The sequence below is a fragment of the Abramis brama genome, assembly GCF_963993115.1.
Source record: "Abramis brama genome assembly, chromosome: 15".
NCBI classification, from domain to species: Eukaryota; Metazoa; Chordata; class Actinopteri; order Cypriniformes; family Leuciscidae; genus Abramis; species Abramis brama.
In genome coordinates this window covers 1,161,857-1,177,575 of record NC_139977.1, presented here as the reverse complement: position 1 = coordinate 1,177,575, position 15,719 = coordinate 1,161,857, and the positions used below count along the sequence as shown (strand labels likewise).

The window sequence follows — 15,719 nt, the reverse complement described above, 5'->3', positions numbered from 1 at the left end:
TATTTCAGATGGATAACATATGTCAACGCTATCTCACGACCAATTCGTACGAATTCTAACGAGTGATAAAAAGTTGGCTAATTCGTACGAATTCGAACGACTTCACTCGAACGAATTTGTACGATTTGTCTAAACCCACGTGATGGGTAGGTTTAGGGGCGGGGTCAGGGGTAGGTCATTCGTATGAATTCATACAAATTGGGCAATTCGTAAAATATGTACGATTTAGCAAAAATCGTACTAATTCATACGAGTGAGGTCGTATGAATTCGTACGAATTAGCCACCTCATAGAATTCGTACGAATTACCGTGAGATCAGGCTGCATATGTAGATACACAGGAAGTGCACTTAAGTACAATCTTGATACACTTTATTTTATGTTACATACAAGTAATGCTACAGAACACATACACATTTACCATGTGTAACTGCAGACCTCAGTAGCCTAACATATTTAAGTACTTGTTGTTACATTGTGTTATACTAAGTACTTTCTTACATAATTACAGTGTACCAAGTCTGTAACACGTATGTAACAGACTCGGCTTTTTACACATGTGTAACAGTAGCTGCCTATTACATGTGCGTAATTACAATCTGTAAGTACAGGCTGTTCCATAACTTAGTTACATGTTAAGTACATTTTGTTACATGTTATTACAAAGTCTATTACTAAGTAATTAATTAAGTAATTACTCTGTATCAAGGGCACCGTAAAATAAAGTGTTACCATTAAATTGACTAATATAGTGCATATACGAAATGCTTCTCTCTAGAGTTCATTTCTCTAGCGAACTAACCTGCTGTCGACACTAAATGCCTGAGGTAAATGTAATGCTACATGAGATATTATTCTCAAGCCGTTTTATTGATATCTTTCCGCAGTTGAAACACTGGTTGAGAGATGTAAACATATCGAGCGATCGTCGCTTCTTCTGCACTTTTTAATGTTAGCAAACAGTGTTGCATTGCCACGTGCCCCTTCTGGATCGGAGTGTGGATCGCCTGTGACCCAATGAACATTGAAAATTACAAAACAGTAAAACAATATTTGTGGTCCGTACAATGTTGTCCGTATGGACCAGTACGTATTTGCCCTGTAGTGGCTTTATTAGGCGGTCCAGAGCAAGACGTACTGCCAACAACTTGAGGCAGTTGATGTGCCAATGCAGTTGCGGACCTGTCCACATCCCTGAAACTGCATGCCCGTTTTACGTGATACCCCAGCCCGTGGTGGAGGCATCCGTGGAGACCACAGCGTGCCTGGACATCTGTTCTAGGGGCACTCTGGGTTGAAGGCTTGACGGCAGACCTGAGTGATTGTCACTCGGTGAGTGCCGCGTTGCCATGCCCATCTCGGGACTCGGCCATGAAGCCAGTGCTGAAGCGGCCTCATATGAAGCAAGCTGAGCGGCATTACTGTGGCTGCCATATGCCCCAGGAGCCTCTGAAATAACTTCAGTGGGGCCACTGTCCTGCCTTTGAACGAATTCAAGCAGTTCAACACTGACTAGACACGCTCTTCTGTGTGACCGAATCCAAATCCAAACCGAGAAAAGAGATCCTCTGCACAGGGGCGAGTTTGTTCTTTTCCAATATTGGCCGTAACCCACCGCCTTTCTTGGGTACAATGATATAGGTGCTGTAAAACCCTACCTCATATCGGCTGGAGGGACCGGCTCTGTCGCGTCCTTCGCCAGTTGGACTGCGATCTCCACTCGCAAGACATGGGCATCTGACATTCTCACAGATGTGAAATGGATGCCCCTAAACTTTGGGGGACACCGGGTTAACTGAATCGCATAGCCGAGCCTGATAGTCCGAATGAGCCAGCGAGAAGAGCTGGGAACCAGTCGCAGGGGGACACCCTCGGCGATGAGCAGGCGGAGGGGCTGCAGCCGGCGGACGGGTAAAGCAGCAGCTGGCCGGTTGTGCAACATGTGTTTAATGGCCTCCATCTGCTTTGGGCGACCGGGAGAACTGCTGGGTGGAACTGCTTCGTCGCAGAAGAGGCCGGCCTGGGAGACGGGAATTTAAAAACCGAGTCTTTTTTAAGTCACAGAGTCACAGCCAAAGGTGGCGTTCCTGGACCACCAGTGTGGACATTGCACAGCCCAGAGACCGTGCCATAACCTTTCTTCACACCAAGCGCGAGGTCCGTTGCGGTACGAAGCTCTTGGGAGAACCTCTAGGCTGTGACCACCCTTGTGCAGGTCTCTCAGTGCCTTGGCCCACCATAGCGTGTAAGGCAGAGGCTGCTTCCCCTCAAGCCTGATAAGCCTTGCCAGTCAGAGCCGACGAGTATCTACAGGCTTGGGAAGGGAGACACGGATTGCCCCCTTTGGTGGAGTTAGGGCACAGTTGCAAAGCCACGGCCCGTTCCACAGGACCAATCTGCGTTTACCCCTTACTGGCCCCGCCATCGAGGATAGCGAGGGGGGAGTTACCAAGGCGGTTTTGGGGATCTAATCATGCACCTCCAGAAAAGAAATGTACTGGGGCGGGGCGCTGAGAACTAGCAGGATCCAACCCCAGAAACCAATCATCCAGCCTTGATGGTTTGGGACATGGTGGAGGATTCCACATGAGCCCGACGCTCTCGGCAGCCTGGGAAAGCATAGCCATCATCTCAGACTCAGAGACTCAGACATCTCAGAGTCAGACTCGGACAACACTACTGTCCCAGAAGGGGGCAGCGCAGCCGAATTCTCATCCCCAGAAACTTCAGGCTCACCTTCTGATGCTGCGATTGACATTTGATCATCAGCTGGAGCCCCGAAGGAAACAGCTGGCACACATCATTTAGATGGACCAGCACACTCCGTTGGAAGCTCAATACCCCCCACCCAAACCCCCCCCCCCCACGAGCCGCTGCAGTGGACCTCTCCTGCCACCGGTGATCAGGGAGGGCGCCATTACGAGAGACAGGCAGGGGGACTCCACTGGAGTATTGGAGTCTAGACCTCAACACCAAGATGGACATATTCCCACAGTGAGAACATGTCTTATCCACGAAAACAGCCTCAGCGTGCTGAATGCCCAGGCATGCGAGCCAACGATCGTGACCATCAGCCGACGCCAAAAGATGACAGCATCCAGAAACACACGGCTTGAAATCAGAATCTTTAAAAAGACGCGATCTCTGCCATGTAGGCTCTTTTAGAGGAATAATGCCCTGGTGCTGAAGCGCAGAGAGGACTGCACTGAACGCACTGAGGACAGCAGAGCCTGTTACAGCCTGTATGTGCACTTAATCACTGTCAGCATGTGGCCGACAGAATAGCTGTGATATCAGCTGTTGGTCTAATTTGCTCAGTTACAGTCCGCTGCATGCGCCGTCTCGCCAACACCACGACAGGCTTCTTCTCTCTCTTGCAGAAAACACTCTTCAGAAGACGCACACAATGCTTGGCTCCAAAGCGAAAAGCTGAAGTGCCATCACACCTGCTTATTATAAAGCTGCGCTGCAAGGCAGAGCAGCTGTTGCAAAATAATGTGTATTGGCTCGTTTAGTTACACTCGAAGTAGATTGGCTTTCTAGCAAGGTTCATGGACGAACGTCGAGAATGAAGTGACTGAAAGGGAAATTCTTTCAATAGTGATATAATTGTATTTATCATTATGATGAAAACATGAGTTAAATGATTGTGACACCCTGAAGCAGCAGGTAGAAGCAGGTCTGAACCTTAGACTGGACCTCAATCATGTTGGATTCATGTTGGATTCAATCATGTCTCTCTTTCTGATTTTGAAGTTCCTGTTTATCTGAGCTGTAGATCTTGAACTGAGAGACTGAAGAGTGTCATTGTTTTCTACAGGTTGAGTGATTGTGGTGTTACAGATGAAGGTTGTGCTGATCTGGCTTCAGCTTTGAGATCAAACCCCTCACACCTGAGAGAACTGGATCTGTATGGAAATAAAGTAGGAAACAGAGTGAAGCTGCTCTCTGATCTGAAGGATGATCCACATTATAAACTAGAAACGCTTCGGTGAGTAGTGATGACTAAAAGTATTTGCATTTTCATTTTAAATTAAAGCTGCAAGCAGCATTTATCGGGGTTCACGCATTTAAGGCTTTTAAGCACACAAGGCAATTTACAAGAGAAATATATGTTTTTAAAGCTTTTTGACAATCATAGCACCACCTATGGTCCGATTTCATAAAGTTTGTCTTGCTTGTTTAGAATGTTATGTCACATATGCTCACCAATTTTCATGAAGTTCTGAGTTTTCGTTTAGGATTTATAGACTTTTGAGTGTTTTTTGCCATACCCATTTTCTAAATTATCCTGTTATAGCTACCCAAAGAGTGAAGTATTATTGATTTAGAGAGTCCAAAGAATTGTACTGCACTGGTTTGGATCCGATCGGGGGCGAAAAACCTAGGACTAGTTCACAAAAGTAGGTTTTTAACATAATCGTGAATATTTAATGAATGATTTGATAGACAGCAGTGGTTATTGAGGCAAAGTTGTTCACTTTGAGGAGATCTATCAAATGATATGCATATTGTGTGGATGAGTGTAACACCACGTGATTACAGAGCCGTAAAACTCGTTTTCACCAACTAGTGGCCTATTTCTTTCAAAATTCTTACAGACCTTGTGGCCATAATTTGAACACGCCCACCGTGTTTTTTTCCGATCAAACTTCGTTAACCTTGTCTAATAGTTGCTCAAATTTCACTGGCTTATGGCGGTCATGTTTTTCGAGATACGCCAATGTCCTCATAGAAAGGCATGGCAACCTGGACAAAGACACTGCATGCCCATTTTCAAGTCAATCAGACTAACGTTAGCGTAGTTATAAGCAGTTTTATGCCTTTTTCATATTATAGCGCCACCAATTGGTGAATCGCTGCAGATTTTTTTTGTGTGACCACAAAATGAGCTTGTACATAAGTATAACAAGTTTGGTGAAAATATCTCAATGCTTTCAAGAGTTATATCCATTTTAGTGAAAGTGGCCCCGCCTACTTCAAACGTTTTGGCGTCCCATGGTGAGCGTGAATCACTGATCATAATTCTTTTGACAACGTTTTGCCATGAGGCTCCCTTGATGATGCATGACAAGTTTCAAGTGAATTTGACAAACGGACTATGAGGAGTATGAAAAAGTAGATTTTTCAGAAAATTCTAAATGGCGAGAAAATTTGCATTCCGGAAATAAAATCGGAGATATACATTTTGTTTGTCTGGACTCAAGGTTTCCAATGATATAAGACACTACGATAAACGGTATAGGAGTTATGAGAGGTTTCACGTTGTTGATCGCTGTAGGTTAGGGTAACCCTAGTCTCAGCCTCAGACATCACGCCCACGGAACGTTGGCTAAACGTCTAATGCATATGGTACACTTAACTGGAAACACTTCAGGAATGTCGAAGTCGTCATCTGATTGGTTAAATTTTATCGGATTTCCGGGGGGGGCGCGAGTGTCGCGTTTATTTTCGGTCCGCCGGGAAACAAAGCGCAGACGTGTGATTGCGGAAGAAAAACTGTTGTGTTTACATGAGTGACAATGAGCATTAATCAAGATCAGCTAAACGTAGGATTCTCAAAAGTATGCGAGGTTCACGGCATAGACTCTTTAAGAGATGTCCAGGAGTTTTGTTTGAGGCACTTAGTGTTTTCTTCTTCTTCTTTGATTTTCTATGCTGACTGACTTGTTGCACGCCGGTCTGTTGTTGTGGGGACATTTCCACGCCCCGAAACGTGACGCTGAACGAAACGAATTGTAATTGGTTGTTTGACATGTCGGTCAAACGGCCTTATGGGCGGGCCTTGGCCAAAGAAAGCTGCTATGAATTCCAGACCTTCAGCCATCAGTCTGAAGGTCTGGCTACGCGAGACTAGGGTAACCCTAACCTATTGGCCAGTCGGGGTCATATTTTGTGAGGTTCTTCCCAAATTAAGACCTACCACCTGGCCAGGTTTCAGGTCTCTAGTCCTTACGGTTTGGTCTGCCCAGTTTTTCGGCGGAATAATAATAATAATAATGATAATAATAAAAATCCTAACAATTACAATAGGTTTTCTTGAACCCCTAATTAATATAGTTTTTGCTTCTGAGGTTACTTTCTTGGTAATATTTATGCACTATAAACATGTTTAACCCCCTGAGGTCGGCTATCGCACTGGCGCGATAGGCTCGTTTTTTTCCGTATGAGTGCAAAAAAAAAAAAAAAAAAAAAAAAAAATTTTATCTTATATGCTTGTGTTATACATCAATCTATCCTGTTAAGTGTGTATTATTTTTGTGTACACTCACAATAAAAACAAAGTGTTGTGCTTTTCGCCAAATAAAGAAAAATAAACATGATGCGAGTTCTGCCTCCTCTCTGTCAGTGTAGTCCATTCTGAAACGCGTCCGAAAATGAACCATAACTCAGCGAATACTCAGTCAAACAGGCATACAGACACACAGGCATGAAGCTTGAATTCTCTCCTTTTAAATGAAGTAATATATATAAAAAACAAATATTCTCAGCTTGTGAAATCTGTATTAAAAGAGAGTGAGTCCAGTCGAGCTAATTAGATCTCATTCACATGTAATGTGACCCCGCCCCGGAGCGCGCGCGCTATTCAAACGCAAATGACTGAGGCAATCCTGCAAACTGTGAACGCCCCCATATCAGCTCGAGAAAACACATCAGATCATTGTACTTGTTTACACAGTCTCGCAGCGCTGTGAGCAAGGGCATAGATTTGGTTTGAACATTGGGGGGGTTGAAGTTTGGGTCTGCATATTTTTCATGTGATCATGGTATAAATATTGGGGGGGTTGTAATGCATAGATTTAAATATTGGGGGGGGTTATCTCCCCCCCAACCCCCCCACAAATTACGCCCCTGGCTGTGAGGAATAATACTATAATGGTAAATTTACCTTAGATGTACGAGGAGCAACAGATCCGAGGCTATGGAATAATGTAGTAAGTTTTTTTTTTCATTCTCAAGTGCGTCGCGTTTCTGTGCATGAATGAATGAATGAACGGCAGAGATGCCGCTGTTTACCACAACTGGCAAAAGACGGTTTAAATTTGAATCGTTTCTGTCTGTGAATGTTTCGCTTTTAGCAAACTGTATTGCTATAGTGTTGAATGAGATGATGATTTTGCAATTATGCTGTCATGATTAATGCTTGATTTGCTTTAATATGATGTAACCTGAATAATAATAATGCTTTTGCTTGAATAGATATATGTAACCCTGTTATTGATGATGTGTTGTGTGATTTTATTGTTATTAAGAAAACTACTTACTTGCATGAAATGTATGTATTGACTGATTTAGAGTAGAAAGTACTTATGTATTAGAAATAGTTTTTATGATAAATGGGAAATGTACTAGTTAAAGTATGTGTTGCAGACAATTAGGAGAAGAAAGCAGAGAAAGAGAAGACGGAGGCGCCGTGAAGGGATACGCCGTAAACAACTGAGAGCCATGTCGAAGGAGTTGGCAGAACTCCATTTGATGACGTCAGAGGAGAGTCTGGAACCTGCATTTCGAAGTCTGCGTATAAAAGACTGAGAGAGAGACTGAACCGGTTGGAGACTGAATAGCGCAGTGTCCCTCGACGCCTGTAACCAGCTGATTGTTGAAACTTATTATTGTAACCTAACTGTAACTTTGATATAACTATTGTTAACTTTAATAAAACTTATATTATATTATTGGCAAGAGATTGTCTGCCTGAGTTATAATTTAAGAAGCCTTAAGCAAGAACTGTCCACAGGGAAGTCTGCTGAACTAATTGTAAGTATTTTTGAATGCTTATGGTTTTGTCCAGATTCGACTTTCCTTACCTACCTGAGAATAATAAATAAATAGGTAAAAGGTGTAAAGGTTAGAAGATACACCGTAAAACAATAGGCTACTGAGTAAAAATCGAGTGAAATATGTTGAAATAAAATGCATTTGTATAAGCAACGTATTAAACTGCAAATTAACATTTATATTTCTTATTATAAAAACTAAAGTTACTATGTTACAGACATATGAAAGACAACATTTTATTGATTTGTTTTGAATAGATTATACATTTTCACTGTAAAATATCTGCCACCTCAAATAAGCTTTTGTTTGACAATTTTTGCTCATATGTTAAATATAGTATGTTTTGTCAAAAATAAAGTAATCAAATAATATGTTATAGTGTTTATTCCAATGTAGCCTAGGCTATATTCAAGTAATGAATCCTTAACTTTGAAATATGTATGATAAATGTATACTTTAGTTTTTACAAATAAATATTACACTTGAAATGTTGTTGTAATTGTAACCTTTTTAATAAATAAAAAAATACAAGGTAGATGTAAACAAACTAATAAAAGGTAAATATAAGCCTTTTCTTTAAAATAATATTTTATTTTGTTTTATTAGTGACAAATTTGGGGAGAGGATAAATATTCCAAAACTGAAAATACAGTATGAGAATTAACTGCACAATTACTAGACATGTTTTCCTTTTCATATTATAGGCCAATACTAGATGCTTCCAACTGTTGCTCCTGCATTCTTTCTTGTGACACACCTGAATGAATGCCTCATTAAGTATGCGGCCCCATTGTCTCCAGGTGCAAACCACTAAATATGCATGATCGTTGACGCCCACTCCGCATATTGACTTTCCAGACAGAAAGCGTTTTGTAAAATTTAAATCAATGTATTGTGTTATGTGAATGATTAGGCAGGATAATTTTCACATACTTTTGAAGAAAAAACACATGGCAACGACATCCATTAGTCAAGTCTTATTGACACATATTTACTATGTGTTTTGTGGCCTTATTTCAGAAACTTTAGTTTTTAGTTTTTTAAAAAACCATGCATAAACATTATTCTCTCAAAAATACAAACATGTACATGCAAGTTGTTCACATATTATGGTAGCCCTGTTTGTGCTAAATAGAGTGAATTTACACCTTTGCCATTAATATGTTTATAAGCAACTGAAAAAAGCACAAATGTCAGGGCATGTCAGAACATCTCAAGGACCCCAAAAACCCCTCAGACCCCAGAGGGTTAATAAGAGTTTGATTCCATTTATTGTTAGAGTTAAGTATATGAATGTTTCTTTTTATGTCAGAACAATACAACATATCGCTTGTATCATTGACTAGGTTTACATGAACTCTCATAATGTGATTGTAATGAGAATTAGTCATGTATAGACGATACTTCAGTCAAATTGATTTGATTATGTTCATAATTGAAGGAACCATGATCTTTGTAAAATATGTGTTGTGTTGTTTTTAATTGCAACAAACAGGCATGTAAATACCTTAACGGATAGTTCACCCAAAAATTAAAATTAAGTCATTGTTTGCTTACTCTTTTTACTTACCCATTTACTCATCATTCTTAATTTTCATTTTTGGATGATTTTTCCCTTTAAACTATTTCGCTCTGACCAAAGTGCATGTGCTAGTACGTACACAGATATGACGTGTGTTGTTCACACAACTCCATGAATGAAGTCTGACATTATTCTGAAGTTTTCCCTCGGCTCTGAATCGCTGAACTCGCTGCCACCAGTGTCTGCTACTTATCTTCATCCAGACAGTGTGAAGAACACAATGGCAGTGTAGGAAACCCCGTCTGAAGCGGCATTGCTATCACAGTTTGATGTTCATCACAGCGCAGAATAACCATCCAATACGTCCATAGAAATGTGTTTAGCGTTTGACTTAAGTAGATTAAAACAGTGGCCAGTAACACTCCTACTCTATGTGAGTTCATCATTTGTGCTGTGCATTGGGGTATGAGAATAATGGTGGTAAAAATAACCACACTTCTTATAGCGGATAATCAGAATGATGAAAATTACATTATTTTGAATATCAAATCAAATCAAATCAAGTATATTTGTATAGCGCTTTTCACAATACAGATTGTATCAAAGCAGCTTCACAATATTAAAATAAAATAATACAACAAAGTTTGTTTCTAGTGGAATTTATTGATTGATAGAATAAAATTAAATATCCCCAAAATATCCCCAACTGAGCAAGCCAAAGGCAACAGTGGCAAGGAACCGAAAAACTCCATCAAGTGACCTAATGGTGTCCTAAAACTCCATCAGGTGACCTAATGGAGAAAAAAAAAACCTTGGGAGAACCCAGGCTCAGTCGGGGGCCAGTTCTCCTCTGGCATTTATGAACTAGAGGCCGGATTGTAGTTTGAAACTGTGAGATTAACAATATTATATGAATGCCTGGCTGAAAAGATGCGTCTTTAATCTAGTTTTAAACTGGGAGAGTGAGTCCGAGTAACGAACAGTATCAGGAAGGCTATTCCAGAGTTTTGGAGCCAAATGCGAAAATGCTCTCCCTCCTTTGGTTGATCTGGATATCCTAGGTATGACCAAAAGCCTCGAATTTATTGATCTTAAAGAGCGTGATGGATTATAGGGTGATAGAAGATCCGTTAAATAGACTGGAGCTAAGCCGTTTAGGGCTTTATAAGTCAATAGCAATACCTTATAATTAATACGGAACTTTATAGGTAGCCAATGTAGTGATGATAAAATCGGTGTTATATGATCATATTTTCTTGATCTAGTAAGAACTCTAGCGGCTGCATTTTGGACTAACTGTAGCTTGTTTATTGAGGATGCAGGACAACCGGCTAATAAAGCATTACAGTAATCTAGTCTCGAGGTCATGAATGCATGAACTAACTTTTCTGCATCAGAAACTGATAGCATATTACGTAGCTTAGCAATGTTTCTAAGGTGGAAAAAGGCTGTTTTTGTAACATACGAAATATGATTTTCAAAAGACAGGTTACAATCGAGTATAACACCCAGGTCTTTTACTGTAGAGGATAAAGTAACAGGACATCCTACGATGTCAAAGTTGTATTGTGAGAGGTTCTGTGGGCGGTTTTTTGAACCGATAAGTATTACCTCTGTCTTGTCTGGATTTAATAAAAGAAAATTACGCGTCATCCAATCTTTTATATCTTTAACACACTCTGTCAATTTGGATAATTTAGCGTTTTCATCCGGCCGTGATGAAATATATATTTGAGTGTCATCAGCATAACAATGGAAACTAATTCCATGTTTCCTTATAATATTTCCAAGTGGCAGCATATATATTGAGAATAACAGAGGGCCCAACACAGATCCCTGCGGCACTCCATAGTTTACTGGAATTATGATCGATTTTTCTCCATTTAAATAGACAAAATGGTAGCGGTCTGATAAGTATGATCTAAACCAGCTTAATGCTTGTCCTTGAACACCAGTATAATTTTGTAGTCGATCTAAGAGTATTGTATGATCTATAGTATCGAACGCAGCACTTAGATCAAGTAAAACTAGTATTGAGATGCAGCCTTGGTCAGAAGCTAAGAGTAAATAATTTGTGATTTTAACGAGCGCAGTTTCAGTGCTATGATGCGGCCTGAATCCTGACTGAAACTTTTCATAGATATCATTTTCTTGCAAGAAAGAGCCCAGTTGAGTGGACACAACTTTTTCTACTATTTTAGACATAAAAGGTAGATTTGAAATGGGTCTATAATTTGCTAGATTATGCGGGTCTAATTGTGGTTTCTTAATGAGAGGTTTTATCATTGCCAGTTTAAATGTTCTTGGAACATGACCTAAAGATAAAGATGAGTTAATAATATTGAGGAGAGGCTCTTCCACTACAGGTAACACTTCCTTCAGTAGTTTAGTTGGTATAGGATCTAATAAACATGTTGTTGTTTTAGATGAAGTGATAAGTTTATTTAACTCTTTTTGTTCTATAGTTGTAAAGCACTGTAATTGTTCTTGCGGGGGGATAATTGAGGCTGAATTATAAGGTGCGATTGAGGATTGAACGTTTACAATTGTGGTTCTGATGTTTTCTATTTTCTCAGTGAAGAAGTTCATGAAATCATTACTACTAAACTGTAACGGGATATTTTGTTCGGGTGACGTCTGTTTATTTGTTAGTCTAGCCACGGTGTTAAATAAAAACCTAGGATTGTTTTGGTTGTTTTCTATTAGTTTGCGGAGGTGCTCAGCCCTGGCCGCTTTTAGGGCCTTTTTATAACGTGACATACTGTCTTTCCACGCGATTCTAAAGACCTCTAAATTAGTATCATTTCATTTGCAATAGAAGATAATGTTAAATATTTATTACTACTTTCGTTGTCGATAATAAAACTGACCTAATGACAGAAAGAGGACAGTCATACAGGATTATGGATAAGGGTCAAGGGTCATCATTCATGGTGGTTTGGATGCAAAATCAAAATCTGAATGGTTAAAAAGATACCTAAAATTTAAACGTACAGTATGGGATTTTTTCTCCACTAGGGGTCGCTAACCTATTTACAATAACAAAGGCGTAGTTTGATGATGCAACATTTGCTAAGAATTATGGATCTTGTCGTCAACGTCAAGCCGACCGATCTAATAATGTTTATGGATGACTGAATACATCGATGTTTTTGTCATGACTGTGATATGAAGCAGTTCGGGATTGCTAAGAGACAGCTATCAGCTCCACACGCGACGCGAGTCCCGCGGATATAAAAGGAATATGGACATTTCATTCTACCGAACTACACGCAGAATCACTACACACAGGTCAGTTTATTAGACAAATTAAACTTGTGAGGTAACGCAGCGCTGTTTCACTTGGTCTAACATTACACTATCACACTAAACTGCATTTGAATGTGTTGAAATGTATCTTATGAGTTAGTTTGTCTGTATGAGACTAACGTTAGCAGTAACGTTAAGCTAGATCAACATTAGAATAACATACAGATCATATTCTGACATTTTATCATTGTTGAACTATATAACATTGATTAGTTTTATGTAAATGTGCTCACCTGTTTAATAAAGTACATGTAGGAACGGTCGAAGTTTCGGACGTGGAGCTCTCGTTTAAATATACTGTCTATGGGAGCTCTCGGCATCTCGAAAACACCGCGCTGATATTGATTCTCGTTTTAGTTCTCCTTTTTTATCCAAAGTCTACTTGCCATGGTCCATAATGTTTGAACGAAACAACAACAGCGTGCAGATAGACATTGCGAACTACAGTGGTCCACGTCTGTCGTCTTGGTTACTATCAGAGGGCTCTGGTTCATAGCTATGGTTACCATGGCAGCACGAGCGGAAACCAGGGACAACGCGGATATGACGCCATTGACTGCGACATAACGGAAATAAAGACACGGTCCGTGTCTTCGAATTAAAATATTAATTTCTCTGGATTTAGAAGTTAATTGGAACTGTCGGGATAATGTAAATACACAACTTTAAAATATATAACATAGATATAGTGATTTTTTATATTTTTAAAGCAAAAAAAAAACATATTGTGCCTTTAACATCACAGGGTTATTTTATTATCTCTGACTAATAGTGCAAATAGTTTGTTTTAGTTGTTCTACAGTGGATAATTTGACTGTCTGTGTTTTATTTACAGGTTTAGATATTAGTCTGACCTTCTCTGGATCAGCTGATGGAGAATAAAGAGCGGCTACAGACACATCACATTCAACAGGCTCAACACACACAAACCCATAGTGATCATCACACACACGTGTGTTTGTGTAACTTTCCAGAATGATCCAATCCTTCATCCAGAGTCAAACATGGAAAACATTTCTTTCTTCTTCAGAACTGACATGTGTACTTTGCACTTTTCTGTCTATTATGTTTTTCTATATAACTCTTAAGAAATGGTTATGGGCAGGTTTAGAGGTTTGAGTGGGATTAGCAGCTCAAAATATCGCTTTACTGCTATATTGTGACTAAAATTGTAATTTTCCTACACATTTCTGTCCATTATGTTGTATATATTCCTTTTATATTCTCTATAAAATGGTTATGTTTAGGTTTGAGGTTGGTTTAGGGATATAACATTTATCTATAAAATGGTAAAAGGGAAATTATACAGATGTATTTACGATATAAAAGATTTGTAAATATTTTACGTTTTTTTAGCTGTAAATACTTAATAATGTTTACGTTTAAATGTTGCCAATACATCCATATTGTATGTTTCAGCATCTATCCGAATGAACAAAAAAGTATTGTGTCTGTAAATGTTACGTATTAATACCTACATAATTATGAGACCACTCAATAAGTGCCATAATTAATGAGGATATATCTTTCACTTTAGAACAGGGGGTCAAATTGTATTTATTACACTATTTTAGCAATTTATAACTGTAAAACCAGCACTAATTATTAACCATAGTTACTAACTTCATATTGTTCAGTTAACTTAATAGATGGTGAATCATTGTTTAGACTTTGTCCATTATATTCTACTCTCAAAGGCAGAGGCCTTCTTGTCATGCACACATATAATGGTCATATACATCCATACATAAGGTCAATAACTGTTCTCTGTTCTATCACATCAGCAGAGAAGCCTGTGTTCACATGCAGTCCTCGTTATTATAAATAAAAAATGATAAATATTAATTTGCTTGTTCCTGTCACCAGCACACAAAGCACCATTTGAAGATTTAAGATTAGGCTATATTGCATCTTCTAGTAAAAAATATAAAGATCTACATTTTGTTAATTAAAAAATAAGCACTTTAATGTTGTAAAAAAATAAATAATTTATGTTCCATTAGATGTGTTTTGACTATTTTTTTGTTTGTTGTATGTCTGTTGGTAACAAAGATATATTAACAAAAAAACTTTTAGAAGGGCCTCATTAATTAATGTTGCCTAGGGCCCCCACTCAATGTAGCTTCGCCTCTGGCAAGAGTGCAATATCCACTACAATACAGGGCTGGATAACCTTGTGTCTTAGTGCGCTATGAAGACTCTAAAGGTATAACTTAACTAAAGGTGTACCATTTCTAGACGTGTTTCCCGAACTATACCTTAGGAGGCTGCTTAAGATAAACCTTCTTACGTGTGACGTTACCCAGTGCTGTCCGTGGCGATGCTGCTGAATCTGCTGATATCGACGGCTCAAGAATCAATTACTCACTCATGCAGGAACAGCTTCACTGCGTTATGTGAGATAGCGGTGTTCTTTATAAAAGAAGTACTTCAGAAATAGTGGAAATTGCATTTATCAGGCCTCATTGGATTTTATAAAAAATAATCCAAATTGCAAAACAAAATCCAACCGTGGATATTTTATATAATTTCGAAACGAGTGCACGAATCCACCGCCTCATGCCCAAACGTACCATGCCTCAACCCGCTACAGTAACTGGCAGTGTGCCTTCACACGCCTTTGTGAGGGTCATTTATATTATCATAATATATTTGCCATAGTGTCTTCATTTACTCCACAACCAGATTGCCCAACAGCAGCCGTGTCACATTATTGGTGTAAATCACTAATTTCTGTTATTGGATGACCTACTTAACATATACATATAACATCTACAACATATATATTCAACAGCGACTATGGCGGAGAATAAAGACAGAGAGAGGAGAACCGCCAGCAGCTGAATTCAGGACTGAGAGATCCGTCTGTCATGACTCGTGTCCCTGGGCAGATCTGTCCATCCTTTCCCGGTCTCAGTCGTGTGTTTGTGTTTATTTGGAGCATGTGCGTTAGTTTTTGTATTTCAAGAGACATCAAATAAAGAGAAAAGGAATGACTGATATTGGCATCTTTATTCCACGTGGAACACTCAGCATATACAGTGGTGGACAAAATTAATGGCACCCCTGGTAAATATGATCAAAAATGGCTGTAAAAAATAAATCTGCA

General features: G+C 39.4%; 1 protein-coding gene across 4 annotated transcripts in view; it reads left to right on the top strand.

The window, feature by feature from the left end:
* Window positions 1-14,612, top strand: part of LOC311097865 (protein NLRC3-like) — a 30,531-nt gene extending 15,919 nt beyond the window's left edge. The window contains exons 9-11 of one of the 4 annotated variants that reach the window (XM_084137819.1): window positions 3,821-3,991; window positions 6,895-6,935; window positions 7,372-7,712. In XM_084137819.1, the coding sequence (XP_083993945.1) occupies window positions 3,821-3,991; window positions 6,895-6,931 (208 nt within the window). In that variant the 3' untranslated portion in view covers window positions 6,932-6,935; window positions 7,372-7,712. Of the gene's footprint in view, window positions 1-3,820; window positions 3,992-6,894; window positions 7,713-13,445 lie in introns of those variants that run through there. The other 3 variants (XM_084137820.1, XM_084137817.1, XM_084137818.1) reach the window with 3 other exon arrangements.
* Window positions 14,613-15,719: the final 1,107 nt, after the last annotated feature.